General features: G+C 44.4%; 2 protein-coding genes across 4 annotated transcripts; one reads left to right on the top strand and one right to left on the bottom strand.

The window, feature by feature from the left end:
- Nucleotides 1-286: 286 nt before the first annotated feature.
- ca7 (carbonic anhydrase VII) lies at nt 287-5,530 on the bottom strand. 2 transcript variants are annotated; one of them, XM_084682983.1, is made up of 7 exons: nt 5,494-5,530; nt 4,295-4,492; nt 2,163-2,281; nt 1,877-1,978; nt 1,645-1,707; nt 1,380-1,535; nt 287-409 (listed from the first exon to the last, which is right to left on the bottom strand). In XM_084682983.1, the coding sequence occupies exons 1-7, from the start codon at nt 5,528-5,530 to the stop codon at nt 287-289; spliced, it is 798 nt and encodes a 265-aa protein (XP_084539109.1). The 2 variants fall into 2 exon arrangements, with proteins under 2 accessions (XP_084539109.1, XP_084539110.1); XM_084682984.1 differs by having other exon boundaries at nt 1,883-1,978.
- A 1,990-nt stretch (nt 5,531-7,520) lies between these two features.
- Nucleotides 7,521-12,224, top strand: nae1 (nedd8 activating enzyme E1 subunit 1). 2 transcript variants are annotated; one of them, XM_084682972.1, is made up of 20 exons: nt 7,521-7,655; nt 8,253-8,356; nt 8,576-8,636; nt 8,716-8,746; nt 8,924-8,995; nt 9,090-9,169; nt 9,342-9,451; nt 9,549-9,658; nt 9,751-9,813; nt 9,910-9,973; nt 10,065-10,156; nt 10,293-10,352; nt 10,480-10,613; nt 10,895-10,970; nt 11,049-11,088; nt 11,182-11,268; nt 11,342-11,434; nt 11,533-11,647; nt 11,767-11,816; nt 11,946-12,224. In XM_084682972.1, the coding sequence occupies exons 1-20, from the start codon at nt 7,606-7,608 to the stop codon at nt 12,053-12,055; spliced, it is 1,602 nt and encodes a 533-aa protein (XP_084539098.1). In that variant the 5' UTR covers nt 7,521-7,605; the 3' UTR covers nt 12,056-12,224. The 2 variants fall into 2 exon arrangements, with proteins under 2 accessions (XP_084539098.1, XP_084539099.1); XM_084682973.1 differs by having other exon boundaries at nt 7,562-7,655; nt 8,190-8,356.
- Nucleotides 12,225-12,846: the final 622 nt, after the last annotated feature.

Genomic DNA, 12,846 nt, shown 5'->3' with positions numbered 1-12,846 from the left:
TAGACATCTGCTGTACTTGCTACATGGACTATTTGTATGTTGGCCAAATAAATAAAACATGAATACATTTTTAATATGTCGCTTTTCTTACTATCCACACTCCTAGTTTGTACCGCTACATTCCCTTCAGAATTATGTTGAGATCAGACCAACCCATAAATAGGAGACAAGAACCTGCGTTCATCATCTTCCCATCCTGTTCTTCCCTGTTTCCCATTTCCTCCCACTCCACCTTCACCAACTCCTCCTTCATGGACAGTCATTCACTCAGGCTCTACAACTCAGGTCACTGGAAGGAGGATCGAACTTTCCTGCCTTTCAATGGCTGCGGAGGGCGGAAGTTGTTCTCCATGCGTTTCCTGTTTTCCTCTTCTTCGCCACTGGTGAGGAGCATTCGAAACTTCCCCATCTAATAGAGAGCCAGAGAGACAGGTGTTGCTACCATGTGACGTGAGCACACGCAAAACAATTCCACATCTATTACATAACAGGGCTTTTCCAAGCTGAGTAGCCAATACATTTTTCTCAATTAAACACTGGAGTCTTGCTATGTCTCTCCATTCCTCCCTCTTTCCAACCCTCCCTCCCCCGAGATAATCAGTTGGAAGGATCAAAGGCTTTTGGCTGGAGTGCAGCACAGAGAACAACCTCACATATGGTCCCCTAGGTATGCAGACCCTTCAAATCCTTGACTGCGCTATATCAAGACACTCCCCCATTTCAGTGGAGTGCCCAAGGTCAGTGGGTTGAGACACACACACTGGTTGAAGGGACCTTAAAACTGTGACCTTGAATCGGTTCGAGTCCTACCTATGTTTATTTTTTTTGATGATTGATGTGTCACGGAATTCCATATGGGATGGGCCACAAAGTTGCATAAAACAAAAATAAAATATTCATTCATTCAAGTCATTCAACTGTAATCCTAGTAAGGGTGTTTTAATCAGGACTGTAGGCTCCACTTTACTTAGTAAATCTGTCGATGTTTAGTACCTCTGCTTATCATCTGCTTATTATGAGTCAACTCTTGTCAAAACAAATACACACACGTTGGCAGGAAGCCAGGCACAATGCATTTCCCTAACTAATGTGTGGTTTGCACTCTGTTCCCCCTTGTTATCACCCATATTTCCATAAGAAAACAGTTTTCCATGAGGTGAGACCCAGAGGAAGAACAGGTGTCTAACCATAGTCCTCAGGTTTATGCTCAACCACCAAGACAGCCTAGGCCACCACTTCCTGTTCACCATCAACAACTAACAGTGCTCTCAGCCTACAGTACACAGCTCAGCCTTGTTGACCACAGCTCTGTGGTATACATCTAAACTCAACCCTGTTCAACACAGCTGAATACAGCCCCAGAAAATCCCCATGCATACCTGTTTCTCTGACACTTTAATTGGCTCTTTCAGCACAATCCAGATGACACTCTCGTGCAGAGGGGGCGTGGTCAGGGAGCCAAGGTAGGTCCAAAAGTGAAGGCTGCTGGGTAATAAAAACCTGGGACTGAAGCCTTTGAAATCAGCCACACTGCCCTGAGAGGCACACACAGACATTATATATTAGTTTAACTATATAATTTATTCACTTGTTAAAAGATCAACACATTTTCCAGCTTCAAATTCAAATTGTACACAGCCTCACTTTGAACTTGACCATGTAGAGTGCATCTGTAACCTGATGAAGCCCTCTGTGGTCGTCTCCTGACTACAAGATAATGACAACAAAAACACTGGGTCAAGCGGTGGAGGTAGAGATGGAGGAAATGGAAGAGGCAGGAAGTAGAGGTAAAGACAAGGAGGTAGAGACAGAGGAAATGGAGGGACAGAGAAGACAGGAAGTGGAGGTAGGGACAAAGAAAGTGTAGTGCAGAGACTTCAACCTCCAGGAAGATGCCGAGGACAGCCAAGCCGTCTGGTTTTTGGGCAGCCTCCCCAAAAGTCTGGTACTTTGCTGCATTCCAGTGGACCAGGTGCAGCTGAGGAGAAGAGAAGAGAGGAGATCATTTACCCTGCCCCTCTAGAGCCAATCCAGCCTTAGACATGTTCTCACACTTTGTCTCTCACACACACTCTGTCTCTCATACATAACATTTTAGTCTTCACTTTTCTTTCTCTTTCACTCACTCACTCACTCACTAACTTTCTACCTATCTGTCTCACCTCAGACGCGTAGGTCTTGCCCTCTACAGTGTGTTCGCTGCCATGACAACCCTTGCCCCCCCAGTGGAAATGAAACTGTTTAAGGCGGTAGGCATTGTCAAGTGGACCCCCCCTCATCACTAGAGAGAAGACAGGGCAGATGCCAGTCAACCAGGGCTAAACACACACAAACACATACACACAGACAGTTCATTATACACATCAATCTAAGCTGAAACAGCTAACATCCTGACAAACTTGTTAGGCTATCAGCAAACCTGCAACGTTAGTTTAATGACATACCACTAAGAGACTCACTCTTCATGTACTGTGCAATTGTTCAGTACACCAGAGCTGTAGAGCTGCTGTCTTCAACACACAGATAGTTTACGTCTCAGCTGCCGTCTGGTTTGTGTTTGATGTACCAGAGACTTTATTCAGAGCCACTCAGACAGTACACACACTTACTATTCACTGTTTCATTCTTAAACAGCGGCCCTCAATTTTTAATGGACACTTTATATCCAAGTATCTCTGGGAATATACTGTTGCCATGTTGCTCCAGAGACAGTCTGGTGTAACTCGGCCACAAGGGCTGCAGTTTTGCTGCCTCAGATTCAGTGCATTGTAGTATTTTAGTTCTGTCCTAAGAGTCAGTCTGTCTCAATGTCAGTGTAATATAGCTCTGCCTCAGCAGCAGAGGCTCAGGTTGATCCTGTGGATTTGTCTGTCAGTCAGTTTAATCTGATTGGCCAGGAGATCAGTAGGACATCCCTGGGAGAGACAACAGCCTTATACACACAGAGTGAGAGACTGAGTCAGTGTCAATGTAGGTGACAGAGAGAAAATGTAGGAAGGAGAGAAGGAGGAGCAGGGAAAGTAAGCGGAGGCTTGATCATCAGTCATTCCAGATGGTTCCTAGAAAATCCAGGTCAGTAAGTAACAAATCAATGTAATACCTGGAGCCACGCCAGGCAGGGCAGCTATTTCTTTCAGACACACATCCAAAGATACACACACTCCCAAATACACAAAGGTGTGTCAATTCCTATGCATCTGAGGTAACACAGACTGTGAAATAGTTCATTGAAACGTATTGTGTTCAGTCATTAATTCCTAGAAACTAAATGTCAATGTACAAGTATGAAAAAGAAAAGCCTTTTGTTGGTCATATATGATCAAAAGTCGGAATGTGGCAGATGCAGCAACCAATGCATACACACACACAAAGAGACACGCCATCGGCTAGACAGGCATGATGGAGCTTCTCTGATGTGTTTGTGTTTACATGTTGACGTCCACTTTACCTTGTACAAACAAGCTAGTTTGTCTGTTGTGTACATATTACTTAACAGGTTGTTTTCCACAAGATAGCTGTCATGTTCTTAAAATAGTTGCACAGTCACATTGTTTTGTGTACAACCGGCTGTAGTAAACAGTCAATCATGCCACCACAAACACAGACCCACCCAGTGTTGACATGATGACCATGGGTATAGGTGCTACGATCCATTTAAATCACAAAAATACAGACAGACAGGCACTCCCTTTGCTAAGTACTCCCTTCATCCCTTGCTGTAAAGTCAGATGATGATTATGATCATTATGTTGACCAAAGGCAGCTTTTTCTTATACTGTGATCGGGACTTTAACAGCAGGTAAGATCACACTCATTACAAAACTGCTGGCAACTTCAGATGTATGTGCGTACCTTAATGAAATCTGTGGTCTATGTAAAAAGTGATCACATGATCACAGGCCTCCTGGACCCATCATATTGTCATATGTAGACTATCATATAGAAACACAAATCTTTATCAACCTTAAACTCAAGTCATACAAATTAACAATGACAGCTGGTAGTTTCAGGACTTTCAATCTCTGTATTCTACTTTGCTTTACTTTGTTTTATAACTACTCGACTCAAGGCCGTAGCCATGGAGTAAACATTGGGGGGGACGAATTACATTTTTTATGATAATTTCGGACAGCGTGCGTGGATGCCTGTCGTAGCGTAGGACATATATTTTTAAATATTTTATATCAATATATTGGGGGGACATTTTGACCAGATTTGAATATTGGGGGATGTCCCCCCCCAATATATATTATGATAGGGCCTTGACTCGACCTATACACTATACTGTACTCACCAGTCCTGTTGTCTGAATCATCAAACTCCACCACTACAGAGTGCCCGTTGTTAGAGATGCTGACAGAGGAGCCAGGGTCGTAAGACAGGAAGAGCGGTGGTAAGCTGGGGTCAAACTCTGCATCTGCCGGCACAATGTTGATGGGAGACTGACGGTCGCCCTCTGCGAGGGGGTAGGCTTTGTGCCAGGCAGAGGGACCTGCAGGGATCACATTTTGTGGAGTTAACATGGACCTGGCATCATTACATTTGAAAACACTATCATAAATGTGAAACCGAATTAGGTTTTAAACTTCCATGACATGATGGGCAATTAGATGTGTTCATTGGGCAAATACTTATTTTATATTTTCAATTATTTATTATATTTACCCACCTCACCTACTCTCTCCAGTTACAACTCTATTGGTGACATGACAAACGGTCACTGGCTTCGAAAAGTCAGCGGTTTGGATTGCCCTCCAACCAATTAAAAATGTGGGGAAAAAAATCTTATTTGAAAGAAGAAAAAAAATGGCTCTATGAATCGTTTTTTAAAATGTTATTATAATGAAATATTGAAAGTTGAAAGGCAATCTATGCATCCTAGCGCCTGTTCCATCAATTGTTGGTTTGGATGTAAGGTAGTTGTATAATATTCTGAACTTTCTGTGAAATTGTCTTTACGAAGTCTGCATGAACGAAATTTGTAGCGTGTCGGAAAAGCTACTGCCTACTGTAGCCTACCTGGGTTCACTAGTCTAAAAGGCTACTTAACGTTCACATCCAAATGGTTATAACAAAGAAAAAATCACTAGTTGCCTGAATCACCTTCCAGATCTTTAAACCAACATTTCTCCGGTCGCCTTCCTGAGCTTGCCGGAGTAAACATGAATACATACTTTCAGTCATCCCATGGGATAATAAGGCTAATCTCGCATTAACTTGGGCTCGGCTAAGAATGTCACGCACAGGATCCCTGTCTGTGTGGTTAACGCAGTCACTTTCAGGCATGTCTCTATAGGGATAAAGTCCACTCAATCCATGCCACAAGCCAACTGGAAAACACTAATAATAATAAAAATGTTATTACCAACTATTAGTCATTTTACAAATCGAAAGTTAGGGGATAATAGGCCTACTGCTTTTACACAACAACCCTAAAGGTGGGTGAACCGATTCAACCAAATAAATGCTCCCACAAGTAGGCTATGATCTTACCATCTTCCTCTCCGTATCCCCAATGATGCCCGGTCATTGCGTATGACTTTCCTCAAATATCTAACCAACACGCAAACTTTGTCCCGTACAAAACCTTGAATGCAGCAGCCTTGCCTGAGCAGCCTGGGCAGAACGGTAAGCAAAAAAACAAGCACTGCTGAGTACTCTTCAACCTGTGTTAAGTTCTTGGAGTGATCAGGTGGCGCGCAGCGGGGTGACAATAATGATCCCCCAGTGACACGCCCACTTGTCAATTCCCTGCAGCGCTTTTATTGTAGTAGGATATTGTGATGAACGGAGTCTATCAACCTAGTCGGCACAGAGATGATTGAGGAATGATTGGCACACTTAAGGGTGATTTGGGTGAGGAGGGAGTGAGAGGGAGGAAAGGATGACTGTGTGGTGGTCGCGGGGAGAGGAAGTCGATTGTGGGCAGCACTTTGGCTACCGGATTGTGCGGGACGAGACCAGACGTGGATGGAACCGGGTCGACCTGAGCTAGACGTGGACGTCAGCAGGAGCCAGAAGTGTGTGAAGCCTGGGGACGCGGAGCTGGGGACCAGCGGCGGACGGCGAATGGCGAAGAGGACTTCAATAAAGCTACAGTATATATGTATTGCAATTTTGAGTCTGCATCCTGTAGTTCGCTACAATATCAGCAACTGTTTCGGAGTCTCATGGAGATGACTGTGGTAAGAGAGGCTTATGCAAAGTAAAGAAAGTTTCCATGCAGCCACAATAGTTGGCCTCCAAAGTGCTCCAGAGAATACCAGCTCTCACACGCCCAAAGAGAAGTGGACAGCACGCGGTGCTGAAATGTGCTCGCCACATTCCCATCGCTACATTTGAAAAGTAACTTGGGGCAAAAACACCCGCAATCTTTACAATTCTGCACTTGTGCTAGCGTGAGATTTCCTACTTGTTTGAGCACTTTTCACTGTTTGTGACATACTGTGTTACGCTATGAACTTGGAGCATTTCAAATATATACTGACAACATTTATTTTGAGGGCCAGTGTCGTTTCAGTAAATTTGCATCTCTTTCTATTTTTCTTTATTTTGTCTGGATATGAATGCAAGTCTTCTTACGTAACAAAAAGTGTAACAATTTCCATATCCGGATAAACTTCATAAAATGATTTCCCCCTTCCCTGAAAGTTCTCACTTATGCATAAGACTTGGTCGGAAGTTAACTTCTATCTTTTTACTTCACAAAAAAATGAAATAAATCCATGTTAAAGTGTAACACAGATGTTCCCATGCAACTCATTTTTTATAAACTCTGGAGCAGTCTGTTCATTCTAGAGACCTTTGTAATAACATTTAATTCATCGCACTTTCCATTGTGCTATGGCGATCGCACATTGTAATAGATGACTACTTCTTCTTATTTCTGATATGTATGCACATTCTGTCTCTTTCGCTTTGTATGACACATCAAAGCTCTTAATTTTATTTGTGACATTTTCATTTAGGCTACACAAAGCAAAGGCAACATACACTAAACCCTTATTTTGATTCTTTTGTTTGTTAATAACACTGTATAATTGTAAGAAGAAGACATGTAACCAGAAATCCATAAAAACGTCTCTCTTACTGGAAAATGTATTTGTTTAATTGAAAGTGTCCTGTAAAATACTTTGTATATATATATATTTTTAAATATATTTTGTATATTATACCCACCTGTTACTTTAATTATACGAATATTATTATATGTGTTACTATGTAGGCCTATATAATTTTTTTCAATTGTATGTAACAGGCTTTTCGGAGGCAGAGACACAGATTGGCTTTGAGCAATTAGACTACCCTTCAATATCTCCCTCTTGTGGATAGGGTTTGCTCCACACTTCATTGACATAAAAAAACAACAACAACAACAAAAGCATAAGATATTGAGCATTTAAAAAAATATTGTCAAAGGGAAAGGTTGTTTTCTTGGAAAATCAAAGTGAAAATCAAAATAAAATAAAACAGACCAGAGGACCGGGGGATAGGAGAAGACAACCTGGCAACCATCTCTCTGGCAACCCGAATAAGAAAGCTAGCAATTTAGCTAGCACTAGATGGCTAAGTGTTGTAACAGTGGGCTCCTGCAGTAAGCGCACCATGACAGCTACCAATACTTCAAAAGAACAGAAATATGATAGACAATTGAGGTATGAAACGGACAGAAAGGGGACATTTATCGCAATTCACACATTTATAGAAAATGTATGGTTATGGCTAGGTAATTTAGCTTAACATTACTAGGTTAGCTCTAGAAATTAGAAACATTAGCATCGCCATAGCTAACTAGCTAGCAGGTACTATTACTATATTTTTTCCCAAGTGTGTATGGCGCATTGATGGCAGGCTCGCCGAGCCAGATAGACTAGCTAATCTGTTAAGCATTTTGAAATATCCATCAGCCGATAATATCAAAAATGACTTTCTACTGGAGTCAGATGACTAAGCGGTTAGGGAATCGGGCTAGTAATCAGAAGGTCACTGGTTCGATTCCCGGCCGTGCCAAATTATGTTGTGGCCTTCGGCAAGGCAATTCGCCCTACTTGCCTCAGGGGGAATGTCCCTGTACTTACTGTAAGTCGCTCTGGATAAGAGCGTCTGCTAAATGTAATGTAATCAGCTATGTCTAGCTAAAAGTATCTAAATGTTTTGGGTTTGGTTTGAGTGTTGTTTTTCATTACTAGCCAAGACTCAACTCAGCCAGGATAAGTGTCGTTAACTTAACTGATGGTGCGGTGTTCTCTCAGACTGTGGGGTGATCATGGTCAGGAGGCCCTGGAGAATGCCCACGTCTGCCTCATAAACGCCACAGCCTCTGGGACAGAAATACTGAAGAACCTTGTGCTGCCAGGTAAAGACAGTTATTTTAATCCAGGCTATGGTGAATTTGTAGTGCTTTGAGAGACTCATAACCTAAACCATAGTTCTCTGCTCTTACACATAGTCCCCTGACAGTTTACATAACCCGTACCTATTGTACCTGGACATGATCTTGGCCCAAAGCTAGTTTACTATAAAGTAGAGGTCAACCACTTTCTCTAACAGCCAGAAATGCTATTTTCTGTCACAGGTATTGGGGCTTTCACAATTGTAGATGGGAACAAAGTGTCTGGAGAAGATGTTGGAAACAAGTAAGACAGAGGTTTATAAAATGACTGTGCTATTGTTTGCGTGTGCTTTACAACTCATTATGATTATCTTTCTTCACAGCTTTTTTCTCAGCAACAACAACATCGGAAAGGTACTATATACCTTCTCTCCTTATCCAGCTCCACACACACACACACACACACACACACACACACACACACACACACACACACACACACACACACACACACATCTCTGCTAAGTCAGCCTATGTCTGTCTGACATGGATGTAGGGTCAAGCTGATGATGGCATGTGTGTGTGTTTCAGAACAGGGCCCAGGCTGCTACAGAGCTGCTGCAGGAGCTGAACAGCGATGTATCTGGGAACTTTGTAGAAGAGGTTTGTCTAGAAGGGAAGCTCAAACATTCATATATCTGCTTCTCCCTGGACACCTGGTTTATATCGTGTGTGTGTGTGTTTTCTGTCTCTGTAGAGTCCTGATAAACTGCTGGACAATGACCCTGAGTTCTTTCACCGTTTTAACCTAGTTGTGGCCGTGCAGCTTCCAGAGAGGTGGGCTGCTACAGCTAGCTAGCTAACCATGCTAGCCTACATGCAAATGTCTCACAATACAGTAACTACATAGCCGTTGACTATTCATAGTACAGCCATAAAGGAGGCTCAGTGTGCACATTGATTCAAATTGGATGGATTTACACGTCTTTTCTTGATGTTTTTTCCCCAGCACCAGTCTGAGGCTGGGAGCGGTACTATGGAGCGCCAACGTCCCCTTCATCCTGTGTCGTACTTACGGGCTCATTGGTTACATGAGACTGGTAGTGAAGGAGCACACAGGTAAAGCAGCTCTACCACACACACTCACCTGCCTACATTGACAGACACAGATCCAGTCATGTCGTTAAGCGGGTGACTCCTGACCCTTTCTTTCCAGTGGTGGAGTCCCACCCAGACAACGCTCTGGAGGACCTGAGGTTGGACCAGCCCTTTCCTGAGCTCAGCCACCACATCCAGTCCTACAACCTCCACACCATGGACAAAAAGGTGTGTGTGAGTGTGCATCTCAGACATTGAGGCATGGCACTGCTTCAGTTTTCTCACATTGCACCTTGTGCTTCTCTATTCCCTCAATGCAGGATCACAGTCACACACCCTGGATCATCATCGTGGCTAAGTACCTGGAGACATGGCTGAACGAGGTAGGGCTATAGACATGACTTGGCTGAACGAGGTTCTGTAGAGATCACTAGGTGAGGGTCTATCGGTAACTGTATTTGTATTCTTTGATTTCACAGCACAACCAGCAACTACCGAAGAACTACCAGGAGAAGGAGGCCTTCAGGCAGCTCGTACGACAAGGTGGCCCAGTCTGGTCTTTCTGAGGCCGAGCCCAGCAGTTCTACACGTATTTCTACCCAGGCTCATTCTCTCATTGCCTTGTGCTCTCCAGGGATCCTGAAAAAGGAGAACGGCGTTCCAGAGGACGAGGAGAACTTTGAGGAAGCCATCAAGAACGTCAACACGGCTCTCAACCCGACCAAGGTGACAAATCAGACACACCTGTATGGGTATGTATACAATGCTGTGTGCTCCACTGTGGCTCTGCTCTGACCCCCTCCCTCTCCATCTTTTCCCTCTTCCCCATCCATCCCGCTTCCCATTCTGTTCCTACATGAAGGTGCCCAGTGCAATTGAGGACTTCTTCAATGGGGAGCAGTGCAACAACATCACGACACAGGTGAGGGCCACAGTCTTTAACCTCTGACGTTGGACCATCCAGGGTCAGTTAGAGGTCACCTGATGCTTTGCGAAATGAATTAAAATGTTCCTTCTATTTGCATTTGTGTGTGTGTGTGTGTGTCCAGAGCCCTGCGTTCTGGGTGCTGGTGCGGGGTCTGAAGGAGTTTGTGCAGCAGGAGGGCGGTGGCCATCTTCCTGTCAGAGGATCCATCCCAGACATGATCGCCGACTCTCAGAAGTTCATCAACCTGCAGAATGTGTAAGCACGCACGCGCACACACACACACACACACACACAAGGAGCCAGGTCTCAGAAGTTAGGAGAAAGAGGCCAGGACATTGGAAACAAGGAGAAGGATAGGAATTCAATTATTCCATAAGGAGTAACAGGATCATTCCAGACATGATGGAGTAGCATTTACCAGAACATATGACCACCTTGTTACTGAAGCACTGACCTGGGCTTTTGGTCTGCTGTTATTAATGTTGTTGGTGTATATAAATGGTGTAGTGGCTTGCATTAAGGGTTTGTGTGTGTAGTTACAGGGAGAAGGCTCTGCAAGATGCGTCTGTAGTGGCCAAGCATGTAGAGACTTTGCTGCAAAACGTGGGGAAGGTAGGACCTAATTTTTTTTCTGTCTCTCCCACATGCTCTCTCTACGTCTCACAATTTCTTTTTCTCTCTTTTTCACAGCCTCCAGAGAGCATCTCTGAACAAGACATTAAACTGTTCTGTAAGTCTTTACTTGCAGTCTTTTACTTAGCTACACCATCGCTTGTGCATGTGGAGTTGGCTTGACCCTGGTTGCATTTGTTTTGGTCTCCAGCTAAGAACGCAGCCTTTCTCAGGGTGGTGCGCTGCAGGTCCTTGGCTGAGGAGTACAGTGTGGAGTCTGTCAACAAAGATGAGATCAGTAAGTAGTGTATCACATGGTTCTAAATCTAACCTTAACTCTACAACACAACGAATGCTGTTGTCCTCTCCAGCCTCGTGTATGGACAGCTCAGACAGTGAGATGGTCCTCTACCTCATGCTGCGTTCTGTAGACCGATTCTACCAGCAACACTCCCGTTACCCTGGTAACATACACAAAAACACACGCCCGAGCCTGTGCGTACTGCTGAAAAGTTTCTCTACTGCCTGTGTGTCTGTGTGTAACTACAGTCTGTGTCCCCAGGTGTGTCCAACTACCAGGTAGAGGATGACATCAGCAGGTTGAAGTTGTGTGTCAACTCTCTGCTCCAGGAGTACTGCCTCAACGTCAATATCAAGGACGAATACGTCCACGAGTTGTACGTGTCTGTCTCTACCTCTGTCTCTCTCACTCTCTCTCTCTCCCCCCCCCCCCCTTCTCTCTTTTTCTGTCCCTCCATAGCCTTATATCTTGCCCTGTGCTTTTTTTGTCCTGTAGTTGTCGCTACGGAGCTGCGGAGCCTCACACAGTGGCCTCGTTCTTGGGAGGTGAGTCTGCTTTCCCACACACCGTGTTAGAGAGAGAGCGAGAGAGACCAAGAGAGAGCGAGAGCGCGCGGTGGAGTGGTAGTGATATCTGACTGGCATGGGTTTAATGTTACCTCTGCGTGTGTGCAGGTTCGGCTGCCCAAGAGGCCATCAAGATCATCACCCGCCAGTTTGTTCCATTCAACAACACTTTCATTTACAATGCCATGTCACAGACTTCTGCCACCTTCCAGCTCTGAATACACACACACACACACACACTCCAACCGAACTGCCAATACCCTCAAACACAGCGTTTTCAAATGAAGGTCAGGACCAGCACCAATCCTGGTCTCTTCTCACAACCTTATGTAATCCAAAATGTATGTGTGATTCTTAACTCAATAAATTCTTTAAATACGTCCTGAACTCTTTGTCTGACTGAGTGTACTTGCACTGTCAGCTCACAGCAAGAAAGCCCTGGTTTCAAGGGTTAGGGTTTCAATTTCCTCTTTGGGGACTGTTTAGTGATCAAGTGGTCTGTCTCCCACTTCTTTTTGTGTGGAGTTTGCATGTTCTAATAGTCACGTCGGTTTCCTCTGCCAGGAAATCATCCAAACATGTCGAATAGATGGCTCTCCTGCCCAAGCTCCTGGACTGAGCCCCCGGTCACCTTCACATGGCTGATCAGCGCTCCTGGCTGTCCTCAGAGGAAGGCCATTTTCATGGGTGGACACTCGAGGATGTGTGATGGTGTCGCTGCTTCCTGCATGCTTGTTTGTCATATTGCATGATCAGTAAATGTTTCTTCTTCTTTAAGTGTGCTCTTCTGATCACCAGTAGAGGGCATCACAGCCTATGTTCAGGGCCTGGCAACCCCTGACTGTTGTCTTTGACAGGTTCTGAGAAGAGTGGGTATCATTAGTTGTGTTAGGCTGTTAATGTGCAGCCTGTCTAAACCAGGCATTGTGATGAGTTACCACAGGACTGTGTCCCAACATCCTTTATCCCAGGAACACGCACACAAACCAGCACCACTTAGGAACGCACA

Source organism: Hypomesus nipponensis, chromosome 19 (assembly GCF_054491055.1).
Source record: "Hypomesus nipponensis isolate SF chromosome 19, ASM5449105v1, whole genome shotgun sequence".
In the NCBI taxonomy this organism is placed as follows: Eukaryota; Metazoa; Chordata; class Actinopteri; order Osmeriformes; family Osmeridae; genus Hypomesus; species Hypomesus nipponensis.
The sequence above is the reverse complement of the archived record's forward strand: the minus strand, read 5'-3'. Positions and strand labels throughout refer to the sequence as shown.

Bases quoted from the DNA above. Each gene is read 5' to 3' on its own strand.
- ca7 (XM_084682983.1), bottom strand. From the start codon at position 5,530: ATGACCGGGCATCATTGGGGATACGGAGAGGAAGATG. The intron at 1,708-1,876 runs GTCTCTGCACTA...ATTATCTTGTAG, and splicing joins GCATCTTCCTGGAGGTTGAA to TCAGGAGACGACCACAGAGG. The intron at 1,536-1,644 runs GTGAGGCTGTGT...TGTGCCTCTCAG, and splicing joins TCTACATGGTCAAGTTCAAA to GGCAGTGTGGCTGATTTCAA.
- nae1 (XM_084682972.1), top strand. From the start codon at position 7,606: ATGACAGCTACCAATACTTCAAAAGAACAGAAATATGATAGACAATTG. The intron at 8,637-8,715 runs GTAAGACAGAGG...CTTTCTTCACAG, and splicing joins GGAGAAGATGTTGGAAACAA to CTTTTTTCTCAGCAACAACA. The intron at 8,996-9,089 runs GTTTGTCTAGAA...CTGTCTCTGTAG, and splicing joins CTGGGAACTTTGTAGAAGAG to AGTCCTGATAAACTGCTGGA.